This window comes from Eschrichtius robustus, chromosome 4 (genome assembly GCF_028021215.1).
Source record: "Eschrichtius robustus isolate mEscRob2 chromosome 4, mEscRob2.pri, whole genome shotgun sequence".
NCBI lineage: Eukaryota > Metazoa > Chordata > Mammalia > Artiodactyla > Eschrichtiidae > Eschrichtius > Eschrichtius robustus.
The window spans coordinates 3149051-3167448 of record NC_090827.1 but is presented as its reverse complement, the minus strand read 5'-3'; the positions used below and the strand labels follow the sequence as shown (position 1 = coordinate 3167448).

General features: G+C 52.8%; 1 protein-coding gene across 5 annotated transcripts in view; it reads right to left on the bottom strand.

The window, feature by feature from the left end:
* FNIP2 (folliculin interacting protein 2) overlaps positions 1-18398 on the bottom strand; it is a 118603-nt gene that overhangs the window by 21536 nt on the left and 78669 nt on the right. For all 5 annotated transcript variants that reach the window (XM_068542399.1, XM_068542400.1, XM_068542397.1 and 2 more), the window contains 6 exons: positions 12067-12268; positions 11652-11740; positions 9340-9486; positions 9052-9221; positions 3878-5015; positions 2890-3046 (listed from right to left, as the gene is read on the bottom strand). In XM_068542399.1, the coding sequence (XP_068398500.1) occupies positions 2890-3046; positions 3878-5015; positions 9052-9221; positions 9340-9486; positions 11652-11740; positions 12067-12268 (1903 nt within the window). The remainder of the gene's footprint in view (positions 1-2889; positions 3047-3877; positions 5016-9051; positions 9222-9339; positions 9487-11651; positions 11741-12066; positions 12269-18398) is intronic.

The window sequence follows — 18398 nt, the reverse complement described above, 5'->3', positions numbered from 1 at the left end:
GGCATCAGTGTCAAGTCGGTCTCCTCTACCACCTCCACTGCCCCGTAACTTAATGCCTGCCCCGGCCCCCATCAGCAGTACCCACAGGCGGACAAGACACATGAGAAAAGAAGAAGAGAGAAAAAGCTCCTTGACAGTCACAGGTGCAGAGTGAAGCTGGCTCTCTCACCCTCTCTCTCCCACCTCACCATTTAAAGCCAAAAGGAAAACAGAAGAAAGAATTTGCATTTAGATGCGGCAGGAAAAGAATGAAACTAAATATGACTTCAGCCTAATTGAAGGCAGCTGTATAATCTATATGTTAGAAGGCAAAGAGACAGTTCCAATGACAGAACAGAGGTGGTATGTGGATTAAACAAGAACACGTGTTTAAATATTTAAAGACCATCAGAATCTTACCACGTGGAAGCCAGTAATAAAAATCAAAATGAGTGAAATGAAGTTGATACATCTTTCTTTCATAAGAGACTAGGGTAAGGAAATGCACAAAAAGAAATTCTTAGTATTGGAAGCTCCGGATGCAATGCCTCAGTGAGAGAAGACACTCCGCAAGCTGGTCCACCAAGATTACAAAAGTACGCATTTACGTAAGACAGATTTTACAATCCAATCGTGCACAGGCCTAGAGAACAGATCAATAATGTAAATCAATTGCTTTTAAACAGTTACTAAAAATCCTTCTCTACAAACAATTATGAATCTCAAAGCTGGATGAAGTCTGGCATGAACACTAGAAATTATTAACGTCCGAAAAACAGGTTTTCAGAAGCAAATTACGGTAAAGCAATGTATCCCGAGCCCCTCTTCCTCAGCAAGCTGTTATTTCAGCCCTAACTCTGCTCATGTACTTGTTCTTGGGCCTTTGCGTCTTCCTCTGATAACACACTCGAGAATTTAAATAATTACTAGGCTTTAAGGAGCAGTAAATTCAATATAACACACCCCCCCCAAACCTCCTAATTTTTTTTCCACAAATATTCATCAATGGCAATTTTTATTTAAACTCTGCCACAGAGCAGGGCCCCAGTCTGAGAAGCAGTTTAAATGGAACGCTTACTTCAAAAGCCAAATCCATTAAGAAGAACGTGCCGAAGTGACACGAGAACTCCACTAATGCTAATCAGACACATCCTGAATGCAGTACACTTCTAAACATCGTTTATGCCCCTTCACAGTTTCCTCTTAACACCCAGGCCGGCTGCACGGGGCGTGTCCCCACAATCTGACACCATACAGGTTTTTATGGTCAGCAACTTTCCATCTCTCAGGCTGACTGCATAGTCTACAGAGGTGAGAACAGCTGCAGTGTGAAAACACTACTTCTTCAAGGAAGAGAAAATGAGAGATGACAAGTCTTTAAGAGTACAAACAGAGGAAACATGGTTTTGTTTTCCTAAATATAAGAATTAGAGAGCTAGATGGTCACCATGAAAACCTAATACACAAACCTCTGAACTTGTCAGCCTATGGAAGACATAAAAAGCGTCGCGTATGGTTTTGCAGATAATAAGGGCAAGACGGGCTACCAGTCGATAGATGCGTGTCCACAGTGGGGCGGGCACTAAACACATGCATGGCCCTAGAACCACTGAGCCTCCACGCGTGGTTCAGCCGACCCCGAAAGACCATCGTCCAAGGAGGGCATCTCCTTTCTCCGAGGTCACCGACGTGCGGGCCTCTGAGGTGACAGGCAAGGACACAGTGCTCGTGACAACTATGAAGACAGAATATTGACGGCACTGCTTTCTTCCAGCACCAGCCTGGGGAGGGTGGTGGCCAAGCACAAAGCAGGGCGGGTCAGGATCGTGGTACCAACGCCCACACCGGGCGGGCCCCCAGCCTCAGGCCGCCCTCTCCCCATCTCCCTCCCTCCCCGTTCAGGGGGGTGAGCGAATCTGCTTCGCCACCGGGCTTTTCCTCCCATTTCACACCAACACCTCCAGCCTGCGTGGCCTGTGCCTGCTGGACGTTTGGTCTTCACAGAGGAGAAGCTCAAGGTCAAAGGCAGTACGCACTGCCTTCTGTCCACCCTCCAAAAGGATTTGTTGGGCGAGGAGACAGGTAACTAGCCAAGTTCCAATTTTCCTAATGCGATGAGGACTTTCCCTATTGCCCAAGATACAGTATGTTTCCAACGCAAAACAGCTATTTTTGCACATCTGTCCAAGAGCAGCTCAACTGAAAACAGGCCTGTCAGATCGACATCGTTTCCATCGCTGCTCAGGTCCTGTCACGCTGCAGAGAGCGGAGAAGCGCTTAGCAGCAGACACAAGGCAGTCTTCCAGGAAGACTTTTTAATCTCTGTACAGTCATTCTCATGCAGCCATCAAAGCGAACTTAATGACAAATCAGTTAAAATAAATTACTTCTAGGATCTTGCAAGGAGCGGCCTAAAGGCAAACCATGTGTGACATCTTTTTGGTCCTCCCCGTGAAGGCACACCATTGTCACCATCTGTGCTGACTGTTCTGTCTGCCCCACCCACCCGCCCCCAGATCCACCCTTTGCTCGGGGGGCTCGGGAGGTGACCTCCGTGGGCCCTGGGACCGCGTCTGCATCAGCTGCGACCTTGCTCTGTGGCTTCCGGCTGGGCTCAGCCAGCGGGGGGCACCATGAGAGCTCAGAGGCTGCAGGAGAGAGAGGTGGGGTCCCCGGCCCTGCCGTGCTCCTGCAGCCAGGCAGCCCCCGTTCCTCCCCCACTGCTGCCCGCCCGGTGTGCTCACAGCCTCCAGCTGCCACTAACCCCCTGCTGGCTCACCAGCCCCGCGGGTCCCTGCAACCCTGCCGGCAGCTCCAGCAACAATCCCTCGATCGCACCCGTGGCCAAGCACACCCCTGGCCGCCCCCCGGCCCGGGCAGCAGCCCGAGGCGCCGGCTGGCATCACTCGCCTGCACTGTGTGGGCCAGGTCGGCCGCCAGGCACTGCTTCAGCTTCTCATCGTTGCTGGTCCCGTGAAGCACCAGGTCCGGCATGTACGTGGGGCAGTAACCCGCCAGGAGGGAGCGGCCGAAGTTTCTCACGTTCGGGCTGCTGATGCTCTGAGACCTAAGGTGACACCGGCCGTCAGAACCCACGTGAAAACGCGCTGCCTTCTGGCACTGCCGCCGGAACAAAGCCCCGGGGACCCAGGTGAGAAGAACGGATTCGGGGCGGTTCGAATCACAAATCCTCCAGGAGGTGGATGGCCGGTGCAGGAAGAGGGGAGCTGAAGGGAAAAAGGAGCTCTCCTGAAGGGGAAGAGCAGGACAGAATGAGTGTTCTGGCGGCTGGCTGCGAGTCTGTGCCTGTGCCTCACACAGTGCACCCGCCAGCCCCCGTGTCGAGAGAAGGAAGGGGAAGTCCGTGTGCGTGGTGAGGGGGTCTTGGCGGAGTCTGGCTTGAGGAACTCAGCACACCTGCTCAGAGCGCAGCCAGGACAGCGGAAGGACAGAAGGAATCTCTAGGTACTGCTTTACGGACCAAGCGTCAACGGACGGAGCCTCAGGAAGAGGGGCTTTTCCTGAGCGCGTCAAGCTGCTCTGGCCGGCTGGCGGGAGAGACCCGCAGGATGTCACCCACCACCTCGCAGGCTGCGTGTCCGCGGCCACAGATCTGCCGCGGGGACGACGGAAGATGACACCCCCGCTCCCACCGCCAGCGCGCCCCTCAGTGTCCCCGGGGCTGCAAAGCCACCGCCAGCTCCTGGCTCAGAGCTGCGCTGAGGAAGGGCAGGCCGGTCTGGGGGCACTAACGCTCGGAGAGAAGAACCCTGCCCTGCGGCAGCCCACAGCAGCGGTGCCGCCGGTGGGTGCCGGCTGGACCGACAGCACCTCCCCGGCCTGTCCCCTCCCCGCCACCCCCATCCCCCCCCCCCCCCCCCCGCCACGCCGGCCTTACCTGGGCAGCGGCAGCTCCACCTCCGGCGCCCCTTCGGGCCGGTCAGGCTCACTGTCACCGTCGCTGCCGGGGCCCAGGTCCGGCGAGGCCGGCGCACACGCGTCGTCGTCACTGTCGCCGAGGGCGCTGTCCGAGCTCTCGTTCCGGGGGAGGCCTCCTTCCGCCCTGAAGCCGGCGGCCGCGCACCCGCTCCGCGCAGGCCCGTCCGCGTGCTCCCCGCCCCGACCCCACGGCTTCCCTGGCGCGCGCGCGGGGTCGGCGGGTGCGCACCGGGCGGCAGGCGCGCCGGGCGACTCCGCAGCCTCCTGGGCGGCCCCGGTCCTGACGCCGCGGGCCCCCGCAGATGCCTCGGGGGCCCGGGAGCACCTCGGAGCCCGCCGGTCCCGGGCCTCCCGGGCCGCCTCGGGCCCGGCCGGGGGTCGGCGCGCTGGCTCCGCACACCTGCAGGCCCGCAGCCGCTCCTCCATCGCTTTGGTGCGACTTTCAAAGTCCGAGTCCGGAGACACGGAGCTCCCGATGTGGAAGGTGACCTTCTCCCAGGGGGGCCTGTCCCAGGGACGCCCCTCAGGGCACGGCCTGGCCGCCGAGCGCTCGGGCCGCTTCTTGGGCATCTCCCCTCCCGGCTCCTCCCCGCCGGCCGGCCCCACGCACGCACCTGCGCCGCTGGGGAGTCTGGCGGGGCCGCCGCGGGGCGCCTCCTTCGTACTCTCGTCGTCCCCGCACGACGCGCCCCGAGGTCTCCGGATGCTGTGGGCCGCGGCGCTCTGCTCCGGGCCCCGGCGGCCTCCTTGTCCGGCGAGTTGGGGACAGAGGTCTCCGGTGTCGGCGTGCGGCCCCTCGGCCGCCGTCGCGGGCAGGCTGGGCGGCAGGAGGGCGGGCTCGCTCCTGACCGTGACCACCACGTACTCGGACTCCTCCACCTCGCCCCTCTCCAGGGCCGTGGTGATGTTGCCGCCGGGCAGCGCCCGCTCGCCCGGCCCCCAGCTCCCGCCCCACGTCAGCTGGTTCTCCTGCAGCTCCGAGCACCGCAGGAAGTAGGTCAGCACATAGAGTATGCGCTGCACCAGATCCTTCTGCTTCCCCAGCACCACCGTGCGCGTCAGTCGCACCGGAGAGCCGATGGCCCCGTAAAGGTCGCCTAGAGGCAAAGTGGACAGAGAGACAAGTCGTCTGGGTGAGCGTGCCAAGGCTGTGTCAGCCCGAACGGGAGGGATACAGGCGACTTATTCCCAGGCCAGCATTGCTTCTTCACACGCCTGGCTGAGGCACAAAGGTAATTCCTAGAAGGACCATCTTTCAGCTTTCCTCTGCAACGCAACGTCTGCCTGGAAGGCCTGCCAGGATCAGCCCTGTTCTGGGTGCTCAGGTGCAGTGCCCGTGTGTATCGGGTGCAGTGCACAGAGGGTGCAGTGCTGGCGTATACTGGGGGCAGTGCGGTGCCAGTGCACGGAGGGGGCAGTGCTGGTGTATACTGGGGGCAGTGCGGTGCCAGTGTACGGAGGGTGCAGCGCTGGTGTATACTGGGGGCAGTGTGGGTGTACATTGGGGGCAGTGCGGTGCCAGTGTACGGAGGGTGCAGTGCTGGTGTATACTGGGGGCAGTGCAGTGCCAGTGTACGGAGGGTGCAGTGCTGGTGTATACTGGGGGCAGTGCAGTGCCAGTGTACGGAGGGTGCAGTGCTGGTGTATACTGGGGGCAGTGCGGTGCCAGCGCACAGAGGGTGCAGTGCTGTGTACACAGTCCCTCGAGGTGCTTGCTGGGCCTTTCCAGGCAGCTCAGTGGGCTGGCTGATCCCATCTCCCCAAGTTAAGGCTAAAGCCAGAGCCCTGAATATGCGACCAAACCAAATAATTTATCTTGGAAACTAGAATGGTGAGATCTTTTTGAAGAATCCCAGGACAAAAGGCCCTGGGGTGAAATTCCGGGATCTCTGAACAGAAAGTGCAAGTGAATCAATTCAAAACGCTTAATGAAATGGTCCGCTCAATACACACAGGCACCAAGAAGAATCAATTTGATTAACAAGAAGAAAATCACTTGCTCATGAATAATGAATCTCATTTTTTTTCTATTACTTCACATGAAAACCCTGCTGGAGAAAAATGCCCCATAACTTATATCCTGACACGCTGATTAAAAGCCGGCGAATGCAGCATGAGCATCTGGCTTACAGGTGGAAGCAGAAAGGCAGACGTGTCAGGCTCCTCATCATAAGGGTCTGCCCAGTGCCTATGAAAGTTATCGCATGTGATAAAACCTGACGGCGACACTGGGTAAGTCGCACCTTCCATATGTTGATAATAGTATTATTGACAGTTACAACAAAAAGCCAACACTGACTGACTATGCAAGCACAGCGCTGAGTGTTTTGCATGGATCTATCTCATTTACATATCTGTATAAGCAACCCTAAGTCAGAAAGCATTGCAGGAATAATCAGGATGTTGGAATACATCAAAATGTGAAAAGATCCTAAATAAAGGAGAGGAGAGGCATGGTTAGCAGCTATAAATAAGAACTCAGGAAGCTGGACTCCATCCGGCGGGAGGAGGAGAGGCATTTGTTAGATAGGACTAATCACACTGTTAAGGTTTAAGACCGAGGGAAAAGGGACAGCACGCATCACAGGTGCCCCCTCTAGAGAGGGTTTCCAGGGTAAGACTCCTGAGAACAGCTAAAGGGCAGGACAGGAGTGATATCACACAATCCTCTCTATAAAAGGACTAGGTGGGGCTTCCCTGGTGGTGCAGTGGTTGAGAATCTGCCTGCCAATGCAGGGGACACGGGTTCGAGCCCTGGTCTGGGAAGATTCCACATGCCGCGGAGCAACTGGGCCCGTGAGCCACAACTACTGAGCCTGTGCGTCTGGAGCCTGTGCTCCGCAACGAGAGAGGCCGCGACAATGAGAGGCCCGCGCGCCGCGAGGAAGAGTGGCCCCCGCTCGCCACAACTAGAGAAAGCCCGCACACAGAAACGAGGACCCAACACAGCCATAAATAAATTAATTAATTAATTAAAAAAAAAAAAAAGGGGCTAGGCGAAGGCCTAGTAGAACTTTATCTCTGAGACTTTTGCAACTGACTGAGAAACCGTGTGAGATTTCAGAAAAACGACTCAGAACTGTAGTCTGATGTCAGCACAAGCACTTCTGTTTGAGAAAACTTTCTTGACTAAGAGCGTTACTGTTACCTCCTGTGATCACATCTGCCCATGGCTGCGGGGTGTCACGGCCACATCAGGAATTCATGACACACTCGTGTTAAATCAGCCCCAGTGTTAATCAAGAAGAAGAGATTTACATACCCAAAATCTGGCAAAAAAAAAACACTTTGGAAAGTCCACTCAGAATGACAGTTTTTAGCAATGCATTTAACTTTTGGTGTTGTGCATTATAATAACTAAATCATAAATGGGAAAAAGTAAAAACAAAGAAGGCTATTAAAACACAGTTGACAACAGTTTAACCTGTACGAAGTGGAGAGCTGTGTATGGAAACACTGCTGCTACTTCAGAGCCGAACTCCACAGGACGCATCACTAAGGTAACAGACTTACTGGACCTTGACCTTGAAGGCAACCTTGGAGTCCAGGACTGATGAAGCTACTAATGTTAGAGTGGATGCCTTTGTTTTGCACGGGTATAATTTTACAAAATGAAGAAGAGCTTGCACGATGATGTGAACAGACCTAACGCTCCGAACTGCACACTTAGAAATGGCTGAGGTGATAACTGTTAGGGTCTGTGCCTTTTTTTTAACCACGTAATCTCCCGTATCTCATGACCCCGGGCACAGGGAAAGACAGCTTTATAATCTCTGATACGGTGAGGACGCAGTACCAGGGTTAGAATGAGAGTCTAATTAATTAACACGTGCAGAAAGCGCCCAGAACAGCGCTTGGCTCACGGTGGCAGCTTTCACTACTATTACAACACGCTGTTTCCCGAGATTGCCGCGCTCTTCCCCGGTCTGCCGTTATTTTCTGGAAAATGCTGCCCTTCTACCGATTCCTCAAGTGTGTCTTCCTTGAAGGCCCCCTCCCCCCATGCCCCCCCTCCTGGTGCCTCCCCCGTATCAACATCTGCAACAGCAGTGTCGGTAGCAGGGGGCTTCACGTACAGGCGGTGGAACTCCCACGGCAGCCATGAGCCGTCACCACCCGTCTCACAGACGGAGAAACGGAGGCACAGAGGGTCAGGGCACTTGCCCTGGAGGCTGGGGTCTGGTCCAGCCGCCTGCGCACGTCCTCACCCTCTGCACTGCACTGTGTCCCTCGCGGGCTTCTGCTGACCCCAGCGAGGGAGTGATCAGGGCGTTCTGAACACGGCCCTTCTCCCCCACCGGGCAGCAGGCTGCCCAAGGCTGAGCTGCGTGTCACCGGGCCCTGGGTCCCGCAGAGGGACGGGGCCTGGGACAGAGCGGACGTGCAGGCCTGACGGGTCACTGCAGACTCGGCCAAGTGACAGGCCCTGGAGCGCGCCTCTCCCATCCCCGAGCCCCGGGCTCGCGAGCGCATGCTGCACGAGGAGCCACGCGGCGTGTCAGGTCCCTGCGCCGGGCCTGAGCACAAAGCTCGGAGGAAGCAGCTGAGGGGGCAACGGAGAGAAAGACAAGGGCTCTGACCTCAGCTCAAACTTAAAAGGCGGCCAAATCCTAGAGGGTGCTACTCGCTTTTTCTCTCTGACTTCCCTCCTATCCGGTCCACCCTCTAGGGCAGTGGTCCTCGGCCAGGGGCTCTCCTGTCCCGCTGGGGACATTCCGCATCGCCTGGAGACATGTGTCATCTGCACAGCTTTGGAAGAGGGGTTTTCACCGGCAGCTGGTGAACAGAGGCCAGCAACGCCGCTGAACGTCCGACCAGGCACGGGACGGTCCTCTTCCCCGCTACCCAACAAAGAGTCTTCCGGCCCCAATGCCGACGGTGCCGAAGTCAAGGAGCCCCACTGGAGGAGCAGCTGCGGACCGACACGGCTTTCAAGAGCAGAGCAAGGCTCTGGCGGGGGGAGGGGAGGGCGGGGGCTGCTTTACAGGCAGAATCCGTGGGCCAATCCCCCGCTCCCTGCAGCCCAGCGACAACCGGGGATCGCCAGGCTGGATGGCGGATAGCAACTGAAGAGGCCCCCGTCTTTCCTATTCTGTCCCACATGGCCTCTGAACGGTCACGCGCGGTACTGACCCAGCTGCGCCCAGAGAGGGTTGTACGGGTGCGTCTTGGCCAGCGTGTTGACCAGCTGAGAGGTGCGTTTCTCGGAGAAGGCTCTGATGGGAGGGTGGTCGACGGGCATGACGGTGGGCACCCAGGCCAGGTGGTAGGTTAAGACTGCGGTCAGCAAGGCAGCAAAAAACCTTGGAGAAACGGGAGAAGACACAACGGGGTGAGTCAATGCAGGAAGAGGCCTGTCGCCTACGGCGCGTACACCAGCCTCGGAAGTGGCATTCAAGGCTCCAGAGCGCCACTGCTTACTGGTTCTTGTTGATCTGCTCTATCAGGAGTGTAAACTCCTTGAGGAAGCGCTGGCACAGCTGCGTCTTCTCCAAGGTGCTGGAGGTCATGGCCAGCCACACGGGCTCGGCTATCCTCGGGACGGAGTACAAGCGCCAGATGGTCCCTCTACAGAAGAGAAGGTATACGGAACTGTCACAGATGTCACGGCGGATGATCTTTGTGTAAAGGAATCCAGAAGAAAACAGTCATCTGGATCTAGGTAGCCCCTAAGGCATCCAAAGCAGAATGTAAAACAGGGGTGGTAAACTAGGACACGATGCACAGGCCAAATCTGACCTTTTTTTTTATAAATAAAGTTTTATCGGCACACAGCCATGCTCAATCATCTCCGTGTTATCTGTCGCTGCGTTTGCACGACAGCAAAGCTCAGCAGCCGTGGGGCAGAGACCCTTTACAGGAAAGGTATACTAACCACTGACATAAAATAGTCATCCTTAGAAAAACTTATCTGCACGATGCCTTGTGTCAGAATTTATGCCAATTTTCATAGGAAAAAAAATAAAGGAAGAAAGAATGAACATGCTAGACTGAAAATGTGACCAGAGGCAACTCAAGTTTCCCAATTTCTGGTTAGTGCTTTCGTTCTTTGAACCAAAGCGCCCTATTCACTTTAGATGAAAGAAGAACATAAATGGCTCTTCTTCACCATATTACATACTAGATTGTTACACGGGCTAATAGAATCAAATTCTTAGAACTGTAAGCTGTCAGGGAAAGTGACGAGTCTGGCCGTGCCACTTTACGGATTAGGAAACTGGAGGCGTAAAGGAGTTCCTTGCGGGAGACACGCACGCACTGAATGACAAGGTCCGGGTGAGCGCGCCTGGTGCCGGGGACTCTGCTGCAGGCCACGTGGCTCGCGGCGGTCCTTCCAGGCAGCGCACCAACGAGCCTAGGATCTCCACTGGCACCTCTGCGTCTAGGAGACACCGCCTCCTCCCGGATGGAGGTACACGAGGCATGTTCTGACCTGAGTTTCCGGCCGTGTGCATCAAAGAGCCGGGACACACAGGATCCTGCCCTGGCACAAGGCAGAGCACCTGCTGAGCAGCCGGCAGTGACGAGTGACAGCTACGTGGACCTGGGCTTCGCTTACTGACGCCAAGGTTTCCAAACGCTAACACGTGATCCTGTCGCTGTTTCTGGAGCGGCAGGTCGCTGAGGTGAGGATGAGACCCGTCTATCCACAGTGAGGCCTCAGGTCCTGTCCTTTCAGATTCTGGACCTTCTATTAAATGAGTGTCCAGACCCTCCAGCACAAGACAGCTTCGAGTCTGACCACAGCCCGCCCGGCGCTACACACACAAACCATAGAAGGTTCGCTAGTCACCACACTGCCATCGAAACACACAGCTTCACACTATTTCTCAAATGTGCGACTTGGGTATGAACGATCCCCAGATAAGGACTAACGTGCTACTTGAGTACTTTACACATAACCCAGGGTTCAACTAAGGCTGGGTGGGGATTTGGCTCCAAGCAGCAGTAGAGTTCACCAGCCTCTACCTTAAGCATCACAAAAACGTTCTAATATTCTAAGAATCGTAAACATTTTTATCCCTGGGCTAGAGAGGAACGGTTGGGCTCTTAATTAGCTCGTGACGGCTTTGAAGTGTGATTCCATTCTGCACCCAGAAATTGGCCCTAAGAAGCGCTGCAACAGCCCCACTCAGCATGGTGACCGTGGATCCCAGCTACAGCCCAGACATGAGGGGCAAGACCTCCAGAAAACCGGTCTCTGGGGTACAAAGATCAACAGTTAGGAACTGACAGGGAGGACACGCTAGGGTGACCATACAATTTAATGTCCTGACCAGGACACCCTCAGGAGGACACCGGGTGTACACAGGGCTGTCCTGGCAAACTGGAGTGTAACCTCCCGGACGTGCATACTCTCCCCACTTATGCTGTGGACAAGCATCTCAACCTCCAGTTTCCACATCTGTAAAATGGGCTAAGAGTGCTTACTCTTAGGGCTTTTGGGAGGTGACACGAGACGTATGAATATTAGTTTTCTCCATTCACTCTGTTAGGAACAATCACATCAGGGACCGTCTATCTGGCAGTCGTGAGGATTACTCAGTGCTGGTGGCTTAAACTTTTTGCTCCACTGGGCCTTAGCTTCCAAGGAAGGAGCTGCTAAAATGACTAATAACTGCCAGCCGCCAACATTCCCGAGCTGTGGTCCCCACGCATCCCGAGATCCATGGCCGATGCCACTGCTGCTCACCAATTCCCCCGGTTGCATTTGCCAAACCTTGCCAGTTTACCTGAACTCCCCCAGAGCTTCCATCAGACGGCTGACATAAAACTGGACACGGAGACTTGACTCCGCTATCTTCCTGCACGAGATCATGGCCTTCGGTGGAAAGAAAACAAGCCACATTATGCGGAGAAGAAATTCCTTCGTAACCATCTACTGGGCTTTATTAATAAGAGACGATGTTAGAGCTCACACTCAAGCTAGTCATGACCGAAGTCGTCGGGGGCAGTAATTCCCTTTCCCAAAGCAATCCCGAAGTCGTCGGGGGCAGTAATTCCCTTTCCCAAAGTACCTGACATCAGTGTGCCTAGGGAACTTCCTACCACTGCTGCAGCCGATCTACATGCCCTGGGAAAGTGATCCGGTACAGAGACCCCTCCACCCTTACGGCCCCATGTGACAACGGACTGCATTCTCAGTACCTTTTCAATTGCACTCTTCAGCCTGTTCATGTGAGACTCGAACAGGGGGAAATGAGAAAAAAAGAAGTCCTGGAAGTCCCCCTGGGCCTCCTCCTTCTCACACAGGGAAAAGATGAGGCTTATGGCGATCTTCTTCCTCCGCACTATGGCCGGGTTGGAACTGCAGGTTTCTTCGGCCAAGCTGAACGTCTCATCCGTTGACCTGGAAGGAGGAGGGGTTTGAGGAGACACCCTGCGTCAGTGAACCACACCGAGGACGGACCGTAACGCCGGGGCGACACCCTGCATCAGTGAACCACACCGAGGACGGACCGTAACGCCGGGGCGACACCCTGACGGCCGACCCGGGCACGCGGTCCTAACTCAGAGCGTGTCTACCGCCAGGCCGGCCTCCCGCATCAGACTCCGTGGTGAAAACGAAAACCTCCGCTTGACGCTCAGTGTTGGCCTAACACAAAAAGAACCTTAAGTGAGAACTGAAAGTAATTTCAAAGGCCCTCTTGTAAGACTCTTAGTCCTTTTCCCTTGGACTATGTTACAGCAGATTGGCCGCGTTTAGGAAGGGGTGTGAAGCACCCGCTGGCTCAAAACACAGGCCCTTTGTTTTGGCTGACAGATACCGATGGATAAGAACACCTGAGGAGAGATGGTCCTCTGTGGTATTCTGTGTGACCCGGGCATCACGTGTGGACATTTACTAGTAGCTGAGGCTTACTTTCCCAAGGTTATTAAAACCATCAGATGAAGTTACTCCTATAAATGCTGAGATTAAGCCATGCGACTGAGGATACTCTCTGGGAAACCCCCCGGGGCAGAAAGACCCACCTCTTTTGCTACAGTCAGATCCTCGACCAACTTAAGATTCTCTGCAGAGACTCTGCTTCTAGGACAAGAGAAGCCAATAAACTCTGAATATGTATTCAATTTGTCGTAAGGCGTAAGCCTCACAAATACGGCCAATCCATGTCTCTACTTTAACTAGTCTGAAAAACCAGCATGTGACCACATAGCTGCTAACCGCAAGAGTGAAAAAAATTTTTTAAATTAGTTTGGTTTTTTCCTACAAAGACACCAAAGCAAAGGACATCACACTGCAAAGGAAAGCGCCTAGCCTGGCACATGGTGGGCGTGCAGGGAGCCTTCTCTTTCTCACGGGCTCCACCGTTCAGCCTTGTCTGTCACCAAGCTTGGGACACCACCTCTTCCACCTCCTTTACTACAAACTACACCCTAAGGGTCACGTCTGCTCACGGGGCTTGAGGCAGCCAGCCTCCTTCTTGGTCTTTAGCTTGTTCTGTCGTGCTCTGCTCACAGCCTGTAATGTTCCCGTGATTTCCAACATACCCACGTTTTAAAAGCATACGCACATCAGAAGTTTTATGGTCAGGAAAGCTATCTTATTTTTAAAGGAAAGGAGAAGACATCTTGCTCTAACCTCAGAGGGATACGTCATTGTTTTGCTCGACTTTAAGCAAGATCCCGGAGACTTAGGTGTGGCTGGTAAATCAGTAAAAGTCCTCGCCGGCAGACATGGCGCGGGAAGGACACGGTTTCCAGATGCTCTTGTAAATGCTGCCCGTTATTGCTTTCTCTGAGAAATCCCTAGATACTAATCATCTGCTCGTCAGAAAGAAATTCTCGAGGCGCTCTTACCATTTTACTTAATTTCAAACAATGCTCCCTCTTCTTTTCCAAAGTACTCGTCCTATAACTTTGTTTTTCTGCACCAGTTTACTCCTATTCTGTAGGGGAAATTCTGAGTTTATGTTACACCAATTCTTTCTTACAACCCTTTCTTCTTCGTTATCTCCTATTTCCCCCCTTTGGCAAAAGTAAAATGACTACATCAGTCCACTCATCTTTGGCCAGTGTGGTCCTTAATAATCAGATTGCAGTGACCACTGAGCCCTCTGCAGATGTGTGTCAGCTTCAGCTCCACCCTAGAAACAGTAAACAACTGCACCTAGCACAGCGGACGGTGCCGGCTGCTGAATTTCTGAAAAACACCCGCAGCTTTAATAGCGTGCATGGCTCTTACTCGCTTCCCTATGTCTCTCTGCTGAATTCTAAAGCAGCTGAACTTAATTCAATCTGTCATCTTGGATCAACCAGGCAAACTGGAATAAATCAGGTCATGCGGTATTTGTAAATATACTTTTAAGATCAATCTACAATGAAAGCCTGTTTCAGAATGTCTTAAAAAATTTAAGTATGAGCACAAATACTTCATCCTAGCTTTCCCCTCAAGGCAACAGGTAAGACACACAGACCATTCTGCAAATGTGAAAACTGGGGCAGAGTGACTAACCAACTTGCTTCAGAACAGAAAGCTTTTCAGTGACCACGCCGGAGTCAGAGCCCAGGGGTTCTGTCTGCTAGCCCCGGCTCGTTGCTCGGACACTGGGAATGACCAGGGGCTCTGGCGCCACGTCTGATCCATCCACTGGGGGGACGGGCCGGGAGCGATCACACCAGCTGACAGGCCTTCAAGTCAAGGGAAGACCACGCTACACACTGGATTTTTCAAATAGAATTTTGTTGACACGTGAATGAGCATTTACGTACACTGTAAATACTTCAAGATCCTAAATAAAGCAAAAACTGGGGCTCTTTAAGTACATCTCAGAGACCTGTAATTGGCCTCAGGACTGCTCAGTCTGACTGGCTATGTCAGCTCTGAATTTAGGCGGAATCTATGGGTCACGTTGGAACGTATGAAATCACCGTGTCTGCAGGTCAAGGGACATCTCGTCAGCGACTCTGTCTGGTTATTCATTTCACAATTCCGGGCCAAAGCCTTTCTGGGACGTCATACTAGGTTCTTTAGGGTTTCACCAGCCGCACTAAGCGGGGAATCCGCAGCTTCTCTCCCCCACGGGCAGCACCTCTGCGCCAGCGGGTAAACTGCCCCCGCCGACTCCCCGCACCCGCCGGTCGCCAACGCTCCCCACGTGGCACGGGGGTCAGCGAGCAACCAACCGTAAGACTGTGAAGATCCTGCCTGGCCACCCTGCACTCTCTCAGGAGTGAGGTCTCCGAGTGCTGTGACTTCCTCTCACAGCCGGAGGCAATCGCATCCCTGGTACCCAGCGTTCTCCGGTCCAGCGTCAGAAACTACTCCCCGCCCACGCACCTGCCACGAGGGAGAGACGGGCGGCGGCCCCGGTAGCTGAAGGGTCTTCACGGGCACAGTGACCGAAGCTGAGCGCCCGCGGCCCTTCCGTCCTGGGCGTCAGGCAAGGGCGAGTCCAGGACCGGCTCACAGCCTGCGCCCCCCGCCTTGCGGGGCTGCTCTCAGGAGGGCCCAGGCTCGCGGCGACGTTCTCCGGGTGCTACCTTGATTCTTAACCGTGTCACCTTTAACTTACGTTCTGTAAGTGAAGTCTGATGGGGTGATGGTGCATGGGCGTGGGCAGTGCAGACGCCAGGCGGCCGGGCGCACGGCGGGGGGCGGGGGGATGGCGGGGGGTCAGGCACACGCCCACGAGTCCAGAACCAAGGGGGTGCCACAAGGCCCCAAGGCTGGGACCTGGGCCCAGATGGGTGGTGGTGGCGGCGGCGGCAGAGGGCACGGCCATGGGAGGGGGAAGGGCTGGGGCAAGGCCCGGACCGCGGGGGGAGGCAGCCCGTCTGTCCATCATCAGAGCCCCGCCCCTGTGGAGGCCGCACAACACTTAGCTCTTCGTCCTGAGCCCAGGGCAGTAAATTATCACAGAGTAAGAGCCGACAGTGCACAACGCAATACAGTGCATCACGGACTTATTAGAATTCTTTACAGAGTTTGTTAATACCTCGTTTTGAAAACTGCAGCAACACTGCAAAGCAAATATCCACAGGCACAGAAACAGAAATTGAATGTAGAGATTGCTGCATTGGATAGAAAATACCCACAACTTTCATATGAAGCTTCAGAAGAAGAAATGATTAATAATGCAGCCCATTTTAAAATTAACTTTCCGTATAATTGACGATGTAGTGACACAATGCGTAAACAGGCGTTCTGAATTATATGCAGTCCACGAAGACACATCCAGTTTCTTGTAAGACCTCCATAAGTCACAGGAAATGGCAGAGGAAACATAAAAATAACTGTGTATAAAGATACATTTAAAATTCCATTCAGACTTAAAATGGATGTGTGTGAAGACCTGAATCTTTAGCAAAACTGTTCCGTAAGAATCGTCTGATCCAGATGTACTGAATTTTATGTTTTTTTCAGTTTTTTTTAACATCTTTATTGCAGTCTAATTGCTTTACAATGCTGCTGTATAACAAAGTGAATCAGCTGTATGTATACATATATCCCCATATCTCCTCCCTCTTGCAACTCCCTCCCATCCTCCCTATTCCACCCCTCTAGGTGGTCACACAGCAACAAGCTAATGTCCCTGTGCTATGCGGCTGCTTCCCACTAGCTATCTATTTTACATTTGGCAGTGTATATATGTCCATGCCACTCTCTCACTTCGTCCCAGCTTACCCTTCCCACTCCCCATGTCCTCAGGTCCATTCTCTACGTCTGCGTATTTATTCCTGTCCTGCCCCCAGGTTCTTCAGAACCTTTTTTTTAAGATTCCATATATATGTGTTAGCATACGGTATTTGTTTTTCTCTTTCTGACTTACTTCACTCTGTATGACAGACTCTAGGTCCATACACCTCGCTACAAATAACTCAATTTCGTTTCTTTTTATGGCTGAGTAATATTCCATTGTATATATGTGCCACATCTTCTTTATCCATTCATCTATCGATGGACACTTAGGTTGCTTCCATGTCCTGGCTATTGTAAATAGTGCTGCAGTGAACATTTTGGTACATGACTCTTTCTGAATTATGGTTTTCTCAGGGTATATGCCCAGTAGTGGGATTGCTGGGTCACATGGTAGTTTTATTTTTAGTTTTTTAAGGAACCTCCATACTGTTCCCCATAGTGGCTGTATCAGTTTACATTCCCACCAACAGTGCAAGAGGGTTCCCTTTTCTCCACACCCTCTCCAGCATTTATTGTTTCTAGATTTTTTTTTAAAATTTATTTTTGGTTGTGTTGGGTCTTCGTTTCTGTGCGAGGGCTTTCTCCAGTTGTGGCGAGCGGGGACCACTCTTCATCCCGGTGCGCAGGCCTCTCACTGTCGCGGCCTCTCCCGTTGTGGAGCACAGGCTCCAGACGTGCAGGCTCGGTAGTTGTGGCTCACGGGCTTAGTTGCGCCATGGCACGTGGGATCTTCCCAGACCAGGGCTCAAACCCGTGTCCCCTGCATTGGCAGGCAGATTCTTAAACCACTGAACCACCAGGGAAGCCCTGTTTGTAGACTTTTTGATGATGGCCATTCTGACTGGTGTGAGGTGATCTACCTCATTGTAGTTTTGATTTGCGTTTCTCTAATGATTAGTGATGTTGAGCATCCTTTCATGTGTTTGTTGGCAATCTGTATCTCTTCTTTGGAGAAATGTCTGTTTAGGTCTTCTGCCCATTTTTGGATTGGGTTGTTTGTTTTTTTGATATTGAGCTGCATGAGCTGCTTGTATATTTTGAAGATTAATCCTTTGTCACTTGCAAATATTTTCTCCCATTCTGAGGGTTGTCTTTTCGTCTTGTTTATGGTTTCCTTTGCTGTGCAAAAGCTTTTAAGTTTCATTAGGTCCCACTTGTTTATTTTTGTTTTTATTTCCATTTCTCTAGGAGGTGGGTCAAAAAGGATCTTGCTGTGATTTATGTCATATAGCGTTCTGCTTATGTTTTCCTCTAAGAGTTTTATAGTGTCTGGTCTTACATTTAGGTCTTTAATCCATATTGAGTTTATTTTTGTGTACGGTGTTAGGGAGTGTTCCAATTTCATTCTTTTACATGTAGCTGTCCAGTTTTCCCAGCACCACTTATTGAACAGGCTGTCTTTTTCCATTGTATATTCTTGCCCCCTTTATCAAAGATAAGGTGACCATATGAGCGTGGGTTTATCTCTGGGCTTTCTATCCTGTTCCATTGATCTATATTTCTGTTTTTGTGCCAGTACCATACTGTCTTGATTACTGTAGCTTTGTAGTAGTGTCTGAAGTCAGGGAGCCTGATTCCTCCAGCTCCGTTTTTCTTTCTCAAGATTGCTTTGGCTCTTTGGGGTCTTTTGTCTTTCCATACATATTGTGAAACTTTTTGCTCTAGTTCTGTGAAAAATGCCATTGGTAGTTTGATACGGATTGCACTGAATCTGTAGATTGCTTTGGGTAGTAGAGTCATTTTCACAATGTTGATTCTTCCAATCCAAGAGCATGGTATATCTCTCCATCTGTTTGTATCATCTCTAATTTCTTTCATCAGTGTCTTATAATTTTCT